We start from the raw sequence: 14,370 nt of genomic DNA, 5'->3' as shown, positions 1-14,370 counted from the left end.
CTTGCTCTCAAACCCACCTCACGTGTATGCATCTGTGTGGTCCCGCTGCCCCACGATGGTCAGTTGTGTTTTAGTGGAAAATGTCTGACAATTTGCTCAAATCGATTGAGTCATCAGTTTCCATGTCAAGTGTTAATTTCTGGAATAGCTTTTTATTTATGGAGTGCTTTTCACAGAGCCAAGGTGGCACGGTGACACAGTGGTTAACATGCCCCTCAGCTGCAGAGTCCTGGCTTTGAGTTACCACCTGCTCGCTGCCCCCTTACATTTCTTTCCATATCTGTGTCCTGTTTTTTTTTTTGCCTGCTGCCTGGGTTTACTACTTGATTCCCCCCCCCCCATCCCCCATAATTAAAAGGGATTGGGTACTGGGTAAGATGGCAGCTTCAAATTGCCTGGGTGTGAGTGAGTGGGCTGGCACCTCATCTAGTGTTGGTTGGTACCTGATGTTAGTGGGACACCTGGTTGGGATGCCAATGCCATTGTCATTCGCCCCCTTTGGGCACCCATAAGACCAACTTGGGTTCTCACCAAGCATTTTTAGGCAGTCAACTCAAAGGAGGCCCCATTAGGGAGTTGTACCCCTGAGTCAGGAGGTGGTGGTACAGTTGTACTTCTGACTATGAGGGACTCAGTGGTTCCCCAGGACCCTGAAGAGGACGCAAGGTGTAGAAAATGAAGGAATAGATGAATATTTCCAGGCACTATACAAAGGGCACTGCGGTGGGTTGGCACCCTGCACAGGATTGGTTCCTACCTTGTGCCCTGTGTTGGCTGGGATTGGCTCCAGCAGACCCCCGTAACCCTGTGTTTGGCTTCAGTGGGTTGGAAAATGGATGGATAGATGGATACAAAAGGCAAAAATAATAAAAACAAAATTACAAAGACAGAAATTCAGACATTCATATGTACGGTAAAAACCTGATGAGATCATTTAAAATCTATACAAAATACACGGGGGTCACATGACAAGACTATCCAGAAAAATCTCAAATCGTAATCGGTGTAAGAAAACCAAACATGGTGGCCTTCAGGAGCTGCCACATCAGTGACCCCTGGGATTATTGGAGCACTCCCCCCCAAGGGTGGCCACTAATTCCAGTTGTTTCTCCCCCTGAGTTGCCAGCTTTGGGACTTTTCACAATTTTCCCACTGCTGACTTGGACCAACGCGTCCCCTTCTGGCTTCCTGTTGTGTCCATTCGGTCTAAAAATAAAGCCTGATGTCGAAACGCCGCAGGAGAGGCAGTCACCCGGTCACCGTCACTAACAGCTCTTTAAATAGCGACAGGGAGGAGCTGAAGCAGATGCCAGCCTTGTACTTGGCAAAGCCACTGAAAAATACCAAGCTGCCAAAAACAAAGAGATGTGGAATGTGCCAAGTGACTGGCAGCAATGGAGAACTGGCAAAGTCAGAAACCTTCAGCCAGTCCTCCATGCTATGCCCGATTTTGAGAACTGGATGGGCACTGCAGATGTCTGCCCAAGCTGAAAGGGCTCCTCCTGTAGTACACATTCCAGTCATGTGACTGAGGTCATCACATAGATCTGACTTGACCCTGGGGCAGGATCACCCCAACATCACACACTCATTCACCCCTGGACACTCTCATCCAAGCCCCCGGTCATCCATTGCACACACACACACATTAAGTCAATTCAAACCTGGAAAATGTCTACCTACACAACATTACAAGCAATCTTTGGGAGACGGGCATCATCCCAACTGACTGGAAAACAGGACTCGTCATCCCTACCTGGAAAGGGAAAGGTGAATTGTGGCAGCTACAGGGTGATAACACTGCTCTCAGTGGCGGGTAATGTCCTCGCTGGGGTCGTCCTCAATAGGATCCGTGATCACTTGCTCACCTACCAGCGACCGGAGCAGACTGGTTTTACGCATGAGAAGTCTACCATCGACCGCATCCTGGCACTGAGGGTCCTCATGGAGTGCAAACACGAATATCGGCAGAGCTTCTTTGCAGCCTTTGTCGATTTTCATAAAGCGTTCGACTCGGTTAATCGAGCTGCCCTGTGGGACGTCCTGAGACTTAGCAGGATCCCCTTGAGGGTGCTGGATATTATGGCCGGCCTGTCCACTGGTACTGTGAGTGCTGTGCAGGGTGGAGGCAGACCCTCTGCGTTTACCCAGTTGATTCTGGGGGTCCATCAGCAGTGTCTTCTGCTCCTACTCTGTTCAATGCTTGTATGGACTGGGTGGTGGGCAAGGTCATGAGGTCCAGCAGCTGTGGGGCATCTGTTGGAGGAGACAGATTCATGGATCTTGACGATGCTCTGATCTTCACCGAGTCAATGGAGACTCTGATCGGGGGTCTCGAGAGACTGAGTGAGGGGTCTGAGTGGCATACCAGTGACCTGAGATGAAGACTGGACTCCTTCTCTACTGTGTCTCTTTGGAGAATCCTTGGGTACCACCATGATCTTCCATGCTGTGATCTTCACCGAGTCAACGGAGACTCTGATTGGGGGTCTTGAGAGACTGAGTGAGTGGTCTGAGTGTCTGGGCTTGTGAGGGTCCTGATAAAACCAAAGAGCCAGGACTTTAATGACCTCGTGGGCACGGCCATCAGCAGTGTGTCTGTCTGTGGAGAGAGTGTCACCCTCGTCATTGAGAGGTGCAGTGACATTCATGTGACTCTGGTGACTCTTCCTATGAAGTCAGTAGACGGATTGGGAGAGCATAGGGGGGTCATGAGGTCACCACTCCTGATATCTTAAAGGACGAAGGTCCAAGTCTTTAGAGTCCTGGTGCTTCCTGTTTGTGAGACATGGCCGCTATCCAGTGACCTGAGATGAAGACTGGACTCCTGTGTCACTTCAGGGAGTCCTTTGGGGTCCCGCTGATTTGACTTTGTGTTGCCCACGGAGTCCTGAATGAGGCACATGACCTGCACTGTGAGGGAGCATCAGTTACGACACTACGGCCACGTGGCACTCCTGATATCTCTACAAAAGGACGAAGGTGATGCGACTGTAGTTGCTCTTAGTCACCACTAGGGGTTCACCTCGATGACACGTCCAGGTCTGCAGGTTGTCTACAAACAGCTTTTTTGGTCCGCAGTTCCATCTTTCACATTCCTTTTTATTTGCATCAGAAGACCATCTCCTCCCCAGGAATGGACAACAGCAGCGCTGCTCACCGCATCTCAAACCAATATGGCTGAGCGGTGAAATGACAGGCGGCCGACTGAACGCAATTTGCTTTTAGTCAACTGGTTGAACGCTTTAATTTACACAGCATGATGCTTTCAAATGCACTTTAAGGCACACCAGATGTCCACTCGGACAAACACCCGCACTCACAGGTGGGCCAATTTATGGTCCCTGCACAATCTGCACATCTTTGGGGATGTCGAGTACATGAAGACCTGTGGAGAAAATGTGGAGAACATGTGGAGAACACGCCACCTCCACACAGACAGTACGGGCACTGAAACTGTTGTGCCAATCGTGTGGTCCAATTCTCACACAGCAGTTGCTGATTTACACTCACCGGCCACTTTATTAGGTACACCTGGTCAGCTGCTTGTTAACGCAAATCAGCCAATCACAAGGCAGCAACTCGGCCGATCGACCTCACTAAGACAACCTGCTGAAGTTCAAACCGAGCATCAGAATGGTAAAGAAAGAGGACTGAAGTGACTCTGAACGTGGCATGGCAGTTGGTGCCAGTCGGGCTGCTCTGAGTATTTCACAAACTGCTCCTCTACTGGGAATTTCACACACAACCATCTCTCGGGTCTACAGAGAGTGGTCAGAAAAGGGAAAACATCAGTGAGTGGCAGGTCTCTGTTGATGGCAGAGGTCAGAGGAGATTGGCCAGCCTGGTCTGAGCTGACAGAAAGGCAACAGGAACTCAAATTAGCACTCATCTTCAAGTGAGGCGTGCAGAAGAGCAGCTCTGAACACACAACACGTTGAAGCAGGTGGGCTACAGCAGCAGACCACCACACCAGGTGCCACACCTGTCAGCTGAGAACAGGCAACTGAGGCTACAATTCATATGGGCTCACCAAAATTCGACAATAGAAGATTGGAGAAATGTCACCTGGTGTGACATTCAGATGGTGCGATCAGAGTTTGGCATCAACAACATGAAAGCAGGGATTCATTGTGCCTTGTATCAACAGTTCAGTCTGGTGCTGCTGCTGGTGGTGTGATGGTGTGGTGGTATTGTCTTGACACACTTTTGGCCCCTTAGTACCAAGTGAGCATCGTTTAAATGTAAAATATGGTCTCTGACCATATCCATCCCTTTATGACCACCATGTTCTGATGGCTCCATCCAGCAGGATAACGCACCATGTCACAAAACTCAGATCATCTCAAAATGGTTTCTTGAACATGACGATGAGTTCACTGGACTCCAGTGGCCTCCACAGTCACCAGATCTCAATCCAGTAGAGCACCTTTGGGATGTGGTGGGACGGGAGATTCGCATCACGTGAGAACATTTGAATAATCTTGACAAGAAGAGGCCAACAAAGTTCACCGGCCAACAAATGTGCAGCAGCTGTGTGATGCCATCATGTCAATGTGGACCACAATCCCTGAGGAATTTTTGCAGGACCTCCAATGCCATGGAGAATTACAGCAGTTCTGAAGGCAAAAGGGGGTCCGACCCGCTACTAGCAGGGTGTACCTAATAAAGTGGCCGGGGAGTGTATGTGTATTTTACAGTAAATTCATACAGATGCCATCTTTTTTAGAAAGGCCACCTACTTTTATGATTACCGCCACATGTCTCCAGAGTCCAACCTGCTTCACATCAAATGAGGTCCTGCTGCCCAAAATTAGAAGTTGACCTCACGCCATCGCCCATCACCATGGGCCTCATAAATTCCTCGGGACTTAAGTGGAAGATAGAGCAGGCATTCGAGAGTTGTGTCCGCCCGCCTGCCCGCCCGTCCATCTGCCTGTCCCGACCACTTGAGAGCGCTGGACCCCCCGCCCGCCTGTCCGCCCCCCAAGTCCGCTCACAGCACTCTTCCGATTTGCCAAATGAAGGCCTGGGATTCCATTTCTGCTGCAGATGAGAGCAGACGCTCTGGAAATAGAAAGCTATCAGAAGTTTATGGGATTGAGTCAGCGACAGCTGCTAGCAAAAAGCATTGGGGGGGGTGGGGGGGTTGTGGGGGTGCCAGGTGGTCCGCCCATCAAGTGCCCTGCCTTCGCTTTATAGCACCTTTAGCATTTCGGGACAGGCCTCTCCAGCGAGATATTGAAGTCAAATCACACAAATGAACTTCGGCAACGGCTGCTGCCCTTTCTCTCTCGGACTGTGACCACCTGGGGGGCAAGGAATGAGTTGTCCGAGTGTTTAATTAGCCCACCTGACCTCCCCAATCACACGGCGACTCCTCAGATGGGACAGGAGACACTTGCACTTGGTGTCCGTTACTCGCCGAGCTTCACTGTGTGACCAGATGGTGACACCTGACGAGCGAAGACCACGATGGACTACTTACAAGGGTCCTGATATGAGCTGGCATCCCGTCCAGGGTGTGTTCCTGCTTTGTAGTCACAGCTGATCGGGCACTGAGGTACACAAAATGGATGGAGGGAGGTGACACTTGCACCCAGGGAGCAGGGGGCGCTCCCACCAACATCGTCACGGTGTACAAAACACAGAAGTGACGACGTCACCTCCCTCCAAGGCCAAGTGCATTGTGGGTGAGTGAGCTAATGTCCCAATGTTCAGGCATTCTTCTGTGAAAAAGTATTTGCACCCCCATGTGAGTGCATTCTGGTCCGATTGTTTTGTGGAGTGCATTCAGCATCAGGTAGAAAACATCAGGACTTCTTTTAATTGTATTGCAAACGTAACCTTCAGGTGTGAAAAAGTTATTGACCCCCCTCCAATTCATCCCAATTTAAAGGATAATTTGGATCAGACGTTTGAACCCAGACACGGGTTCAAGAGGCATTTCATGTTACAGTCTTGGAAAGCACTACAAAAAAAAAAGCAGCTGATGTCTGCATTTGGTAACAATGACGTCACAAAGACGTCTCAAACTGACAGCATTCGATTGATCCAACATGGGACATCTCGACAAAATCTTACCCACCAGCCGGGGGTGTATAATTTAGTCAAGGAACCCAAGAGCATTAATTAGGGGGTCTCCAGACTTCTCTCACCTTGGCTAAGCGTGGTGCCCGCCCCAAAAAACGTGAGTTTCAGGGTGGAGTTCAAAGTTGAAAGGCGTCATATACAGTATGTACAGTTACACCGTCACTGATTCAGCAAGTCCTCATGTGAGCCCAAGCAAGTGTTAGGGGGTCACGTTATGAAGAAAGGAGTGAGTGACTACAAAGCACCTTAAGAAGGAGTTCAGTGTGGAAAGGTGGGACGTAAAAGAAGGGGTCAGCCAAATCAGTTCCAGCTTCAGTATTCTGAATTACATCTTAAGCAATTAAAGTTACCTGCCTGGGATCATTTGGACAAAGTGTAAAATCTCCTGAATTTTAACTGTGAAGTTTTTAAGAATGGCGTTCAAAGCTGAAAGGCGCTATATATATAATGACAACATCTCAGGTCTAGTCTGCTCAGTCACTCCCTAGGTGACCCTAAGCAAATAAAATCATCTACTTGGGTTGATTTAAAAAAAATAAAAGATTAACAGAAATAAATGTGAAAGTTTAAGTGTAAAGAGCTTAAGAATGGTGTTAAAAGCTGAAAGGCGCTATATACAGTCACAGCATCAAAGATTCAAGGACTCCCCATGCATTGACTCACATATAGAATGATGATGAGTGAGACACAGGTTCACATCACAGGTTCTCTCTGTGTGGACTTTGCATGTTCTCCCCGTGTCTGCGCAGTCCAAAGACATGCAGGTCAGGTGGACTGGACCATGTGTGTGTTCGGTGTCGGTGTGTGTGTTTGCCCTGTGATGGACTGCTGTCCTGTCCAGGGTTTATTCCTGCCTTGCACCCTATGCTGACTGGGATAGGCTCCAGCACACACACCCAAAGCCCCCCCCCAAAGTGGCTTAGAAAATGACTGACTGACCTCAAGACCGGACTGAGCGCACAAGGACGCTATATAAAATGACATGGTCACAGTCTCAGTTTTCTCAATGACTCTCTAAGTGACCTTAGTTACCTGCGCTCAATTTTTTTTAAGACCGTTTGAGCAACCGAGCTTGAAGTGTTCAAAGCCTAAAAGCTAATGGATGGAGTTAATGGCATAAAGGCGCTATATAAAACTACAAGGTCACAGGTTCAGTTTTCTCAGTGGCTTCCCCTCTTTTTAAGAACATAAATCTACTCGCCTCATTAAAAAAGAAAGACAAAGTACAAAGGCCACTGAACCACACAGTACATGTGCAGAGGTTTAGGATGATGTTCAGTGTTGAAAGGCGTTAGATATGCTTATGAGATCCCTGATCCAGCCTCCTCAGTCACTTCCTATGATAGATAGATAGATAGATCTTAATTATAGTATAGTAGGCAGGATAACATAGATAGATAGATAGATAGATAGATAGATAGATAGATAGATAGATAGATAGATAGATAGATAGATAGATCTTAATTATAGTATAGCAGGCAGGATAACAGATAGATAGATCTTAATTATAGTATAGTAGGCAGGATAACATAGATAGATAAATAGATAGATCTTAATTATAGTATAGTAGGCAGGATAACATAGATAGGTAGATCTTAATTATAGTATAGTAGGCAGGATAACATAGATAGATAGATAGATAGATCTTAATTATTGTATAGTAGGCAGGATAACATAGATAGATAGATAGATAGATAGATAGATAGATAGATAGATAGATAGATAGATAGATAGATAGATAGATAGATAGATAGATAGATAGATAGATAGATAGATAGATCTTAATTATAGTATAGTAGGCAGGATAACATAGCTAGATAGATAGATACTTTATTAATCCCAAGGGGAAATTCCCATACTCCAGCAGCAGCATACTGATAAAGAACAATATTAAATTAAAGAGTGATAACAATGCAGGTATACAGACAGACAATAACTTTGTATAATGTTAACGTTTACCCACCCGGGTGGAATTGAAGAGTCACATAGTGTAGGGGAGGAGCGATCTCCTCAGTCTGTCAGTGGAGCAGGACGGTGATAGCAGTCTGTCGCTGAAGCTGCTCTTCTGTCTGGAGATGATCCTGTTCAGTGGATGCAGTGGATTCTCCATGATTGACAGGAGTCTGCTCAGCGCCCGTTGCTCTGCCACAGATGTCAAACTGTCCAGCTCCGTGCCTACAATAGAGCCTGCCTTCATCACCAGTTTGTCCAGGCGTGAGGCGTCCTTCTTCTTTATGCTGCCTCCCCAGCACACCACCGCATACAAGAGGGCGCTCGCCACAACCGTCTGATAGAACATCTGCAGCATCTTATTGCAGATGTTGAAGGACGCCAGCCTTCTAAGGAAGTATAGTCGGCTCTGTCCTCTCTTACACAGAGCATCAGTATTGGCAGTCCAGTCCAGTTTATCATCCAGCTGCACTCCCAGGTATTTATAGGTCTGCACCATCTGCACACAGTCACCTCTGATGATCACGGGTCCATGAGGGGCCTGGTCCTCCTAAAATCCACCACCAGCTCCTTGGTTTTGCTGGTGTTCAGGTGTAGGTGGTTTGAGTCGCACCATTTAACAAAGTCATTGATTAGGTTCCTATACTCCTCCTCCTGCCCACTCCTGATGCAGCCCACGATAGCAGTGTTGTCAGTGAACTTTTGCACGTGGCAGGACTCCGAGTTGTATTGGAAGTCCGATGTATATAGGCTGAACAGGACCGGAGAAAGTACAGTCCCCTGTGGCGCTCCTGTGTTGCTGACCACAATGTCAGACCTGCAGTTCCCGAGACGCACATACTGAGGTCTGTCTGTAAGATAGTCCACGATCCATGACACCAGGTATGAATCTAATCCCATCTCTGTCAGCTTGTCCCTAAGGAGCAGAGGTTGGATGGTGTTGAAGGCGCTAGAGAAGTCCAGAAACATAATTCTTACTGCACCACTGCCTCTGTCCAAGTGGGAGAGGGATCGGTGTAGCATATAGATGATGGTATGTATGATATGTAACCTTAAGCAAGTAAATTCACCTGCCTGAGCTCATTTACAAATAATAAAAACACAGAAGCGTGTGAGCCATAAGTGTGAAGAGTTTTAGGGTGAAGTTTAGAGTTGAAAGGCGCTATATACAGTTATATAGGAGTTGCTTGGTGCTGCTGACTGGGACCTGCACATGACCAGAATGAATAAACAGGATGGCTTCTTGGCTCAGCCCGTGTCCTTGGCATGAATTTGTTCTGCTTAAAGCGAAATGGCCACAAGGTTTTTTTTTGGGGGGGGGGGGTTTGGGGGCACTAACCCCTTTAATGTCACTTTGTCACTAATCTGAATGGATGTCACATAGCCTGTAGTCCGGGCCCTACTAAAAGGACAAAAATGAATGGAAAGCTTTATCAGTGAAGCACAGGGCTGATGTTCCAGGAGATACGAGGGGGGGACACAAATGGTAGGGGGTGTCGAGGGAGAGAATAAAGAAGCCATTTTTTCAGCAGATAGCAACACCACCCACTATATAACAATTACCTCTGCCTGTTTTCCACTTAATCATCTGACAATGGCAAATGGGTCTGTTTTAGCCCACAATCCACCAGTGCCAGCTTTGAATTCCTTTTGGAGTCCTAACTGGGTACTGCTGTTTTTGCTTAACCCCCACCCAGGCCTCCACTCATTATTTTAGTATTCAACACCGTTCGTTTCGATGCCCCTGGCACTGGTCGTGGTTCATATATGCCAGCCCTGCTCACAGCTGTCCTGCCTGCATGTTCTCCCCGTGTATCGTGGGCAGTGGCGTCCCAATGGGCTTGGGCTTCTTGTAATGCTGGTGTGGCTCAGGTGGGCTCAGAAATTAGTCAGCAGGTTAAGAGGAAAGATTCCGACATGGAAAAACAAGTTCAGGAGTGGTGACAGGTTCTGATGACAGCAGATCTGCACTGAGGTGCCCACCTCACTGTGAGATTCCTCCAAAATGTCAATTACACCTGCCAAGGCAAGCTGTGGCAAAGCGTGCCAACCGTTAGGAGCAGCTTTTTTAATTCATGAGCTACAATCTCCCTGACTACTCTGCTATAAAAAGAAAGTGAAGCTGTGTCTCCAGTGTCATTTGGGCCACCTGCCACTGTCAATTCCCGAAAGAGAAGTGACTAAGGGGACGCTGCTGCTCCATTCAGCATGTGTGAGAGAGTACTGACGTGGGCCATGGGGCAGAATGCTTACCAAAGGGGCACAAGACAGAGACAATAAGGACAAAAAAAATTCAGTAGATGATGGAGGCAAGTGGCATTGGTGGTGGGGGGAGGGGGTGTAGGGGGTCTTCTGGAAGACAGCCTTATCTGTTCTAATCTCTAGGTGGCGCTAGAGAGCACCGCGGGTTGTGCAGGGCCACCCCTTACCTCACAGGTGCCCTCTGGTTTTGCCCCTCAACTCATCCAACTGTCAAGGACATATGGCTGCTATCAGAAATCAGCTGTGAAGACTGCCAGGCCAAACGTGGCACCTTGTAATGGAGGCGATGGCAGACGTTTAGCTGGGTTGTGGCTTAATGGGTAAAGCGCTGAAATCTATAAACGGATCCCCCCAGCTGATTCCTCATGTGGCTCAAAGTGAGTAAAATTCACCTGTGTGAAAACTCACAGGGTTGTGAAAAAGTATTTGCCCCCTTCCTTAGCCTGATGGCATCTAAATATGTTAATTTATAATGAACCTTCCAGAGGCAACATCATTTCCATTGGACTAAACAAGTTTGGTGACCCCTTCTAGTCATTGAGGTCAGCCATCATTAGAGTTTGAACCCTAGACATTGAGATTTTCATATAGTGCCTTTCATATAGCACACTTCACAGTTGGCGTACAATTGTTTCCCTTTTTATAATTGTGATATTGCAGATGAACAACCCGTTAAACGCCTGTGATTTGAATTTGTCTCCCTTAGCCGAGAGTCAGCCACCACACTTCATCGCTTCCATTGAGGACCAGGCCCTCCTGCTTGGAGAAGACCTTTTTCTGGAGTGCCGTGTTTCCGGGAAGCCCCCGCCATGTGTGCTGTGGCTGAAAGACCGGACGGTGGTGGCCGTCGGAGAGGCCAGGGTAAGTGTCACCGGCCGTACTGCTCATTAAAAGCCGCTGCTGTCCGTCTGCTCATGAAATTCTCCTTGCATGGCAGGTCCCCAACCCCAGCGGCACCCACGTCCTGCTGAAGAGGCGCGTCCTGGTGGCGGACAGTGGGAGATACGTATGCGTTGCCAGAAATGAGGCCGGGGAGGCGTGCAGCTCCGCCGTCGTCTTTGTCCAAGGTAATCTGCGCGACCTCTGGTTGTTCTTCTGGCCGTGAAGGGGTCTGAACATATATGGGGTGGTGGGTGACTTGGATTCTTATGTCACATCTGTTGTCAATCCCAGCGGCACTGACTGGGGTGCCAGTCCATCATGGGTGGAACTCACGCACACCCACACCCACTCACCTTCATACTGGGCCTGCTTAGAGTTACCAGTTAGCTTAATGGACGTGGGATCACAACTGGACTACCTGGAAATGGTGACCGGCTGTGGGGGCCAAACCTGTTAAGTAAAAGCTTAATAAAGATCAGGACAGCGGACCATAATGACCAAGTGGCACGTCTGGTGTTCAGCCAGCCGAGTGGGCACGTGTCTCTGCACTCCTCAGACCACTACACCAGATCCCTGGAGTGGCACGTATTAAGTTGGAATCGTCGATGCTTGCCTACAAAGTGGTCTGCACGAACCTACAAATATATGGGGAGGTCCTCTGCTCCTACTTGTAATGGAGGCGATGGCAGACGTTTAGCTGGGTTGTGGCTTAATGGATAAGGCGCTGGAATCTATAAATGGATCCCCCAGTTGATTCCTCATGTGGCTCAAAGTGAGTAAAATTCGCATGTGTGAAAACTCGCAGGGTTGTGAAAAAGTATTTGCCCCCTTCCTTAGACGGATGGCATCTAAATATGTGATTTTATATAGCACCTTCCAGAGGCAACATCACCTCCATTGGACTAAACTGTGGGAACTGCAAGTTTGGTGACCCCTTCTAGTCATTGAGGTCAGCCATCATTAGAGTCTGATCCCTAGACATTGAGATTTTCATATAGCGCCTTTCATATAGCACACTTCACAGTTGGCGTACAATTGTTTCCTTTTTTATAATTGTGACTGTAGCAGGGTATCACAACGAGTCATTGACAGGGTTTGAATCTATAACTCCATATAGCGCCTTTCTATATTGAACAACATTCCAAGGTGCACTCCTCAGATCACTACACCAGCTCCCTGGAGTGGCACATATTAAGTTCAAATCGTCGATGATTGCCTACAGAGTGGTCTGCATGAACCTAAATATATATGGGGAGGTCCTCTGCTCCTTCTTGTAATGGAGGCGATGGCAGACATTTAGCTGGGTTGTGGCTTAATGGGTAAGGCGCTGGAATCTATAAATGGATCCCCCAGTTGATTCCTTGACCACTCAGATCTGCTGCTGAGCAGCATGTGGTGATGCCACCTCTGCCTTTTATCAAACCTCAGTCCTGACTCTCTTCACGTGCAGCTCCCGGCTGGTGGAACGAGCTGCCCACCTCCATTCCAAACTCCCCAGTTTGTTCCAGAAGCATCTGGAGACCATCATGTCTGGTGAATTCCTAAATGATAGCTGTTAGGTTTTGTAAATCTGGGAGTTGTAACTCACTTGTAGTGATTCATTTTGTCCCCTTGTCCTGTCACACTTGTTCCCAAACAGTCCCCAGATTGATGTTCATCGATTATGTTGAGCTCTTTTGTAAGTCGCTTTGGGTGAAAGCATCTGCTAAGCAAATTAACGGAAATGTAATGGAGGGAGAGGCTCTTATTTCTTAAGGCAGAACGTTCCAAAGCCTCAGGGCTGCTCCAGCAAAAGCGCTGTCACCCCTAAGCCTCCGACATGTCCACCGAATAAAGAATAACAACCGATCTGAGGGCCTGACAGCCCAGGGTGGGACATATGGAGCTCAACAATGCAGGGTGAGTCAAAAAGAAGTACCGCATTTCAAACGTTTATTCTACAAAAACGCTACAAGATAAGATAAATTTCATTACGACACAAGAAAGAGAATATAAAATAGATTTTTGTGTTTTAAAATGATGTCTTCAAAGTGGTGGCCATCATTAGCGAGACACTCTTTGAGACGATTTCTGAACGTTCGACCATTTCATGGTGAATAGCGTCCTGGAATGGCTTCAAGTTTTTGAGGTCGGTGTGTGTTTCCCTTCGACTTGAGACAAGAAGAAATCACATGGAGCGAGATCAGGCGAACATGAAGGCCACCTGACATCGCTGTGCATGGAGATCGGCTTCCCCTGAAACATCTCGCACAAAACTTACATGGATCTGTCACTCCATCCTGTTGACACCAGGCATCCACCACATCCATTTCTTCCAGTTGTATTTCAATGTTGTGAAGTGACAGTGACCTTTGCTCCCCTCAGCGCCCCAAACTGTAACACGTGTGCTCACCATGCAGGGGTCTCTGGTGAAGTTCACCAGGGTTGGTTTCAGCCTAATAGCAAAAGTTTGGTTTATTTACACAACCATTCAAATGGAAATGTGCCTCGTGGCTGACGTCACATGACGATGGCATCTCGATGAACGGTTTGCAGAATGTTGGTGCACAACTCTCTACGGCTCTGCCAGTCTCTCTCAGCAAGTTCCTGCACTGCCATCATTTTATAGGGATGGAAATGAAGGTCCTCCTGCATTTCCAACACGTCTTTGATTTTGCATAAGTGCGCTGAATGTCTAGCAGGCTGCAAGATGGATGCCCTTACAGCTGGGATGTTTTCAGGCGTTTGTACAGTCTGACAATGGCCTGGAGATGTTGTACCCATCTGTCTAAATTTAGAATTGTTTTCCGGTTTGGGACGTCACTGTTAGTTGAAGTGCGTTCGGAAGGCACGTTGCGTAGTGATGATGGATTCGTTGTTTTTGAAGAACGCTTAGACAGCAAAAGCAACAGTGAGCACCGGACCAAGGCATGTGGCCGACTGAAAACTACAAGGGATCGCCTATCAAAGGACCCCAACACATTCGGCTGCCTCTACGTCACACGTAGGTACTTCATTTTGGCTCACCCTGTATATGAAGGTGCAGACTCACGCAGTACACACAAACCGTAAAATCTTAAAATTCACCTGATCCTCTACTGGAAGCCAGGGCAGGGAAGCCAATGCTGGAGTGATTTCAGCTCCTTTTATGTATTTATGTATGTATGTATTTATTTATTTATTTTTGTTTGCCAGTCAACACAC

General features: G+C 47.7%; 1 protein-coding gene across 1 annotated transcript in view; it reads left to right on the top strand.

Moving 5' to 3' along the window:
• ccdc141 (coiled-coil domain containing 141) overlaps positions 1-14,370 on the top strand; it is a 160,547-nt gene that overhangs the window by 117,293 nt on the left and 28,884 nt on the right. The window contains exons 26-27 of the mRNA XM_051930465.1: positions 11,012-11,166; positions 11,243-11,372. Coding sequence (XP_051786425.1) covers positions 11,012-11,166; positions 11,243-11,372 — 285 coding nt within the window. The remainder of the gene's footprint in view (positions 1-11,011; positions 11,167-11,242; positions 11,373-14,370) is intronic.

This window comes from Erpetoichthys calabaricus, chromosome 8, assembly GCF_900747795.2.
Source record: "Erpetoichthys calabaricus chromosome 8, fErpCal1.3, whole genome shotgun sequence".
NCBI classification, from domain to species: Eukaryota; Metazoa; Chordata; class Cladistia; order Polypteriformes; family Polypteridae; genus Erpetoichthys; species Erpetoichthys calabaricus.
Note: the sequence above shows the minus strand (reverse complement) of the source record. Positions and strands in the feature narration are given on the sequence as shown.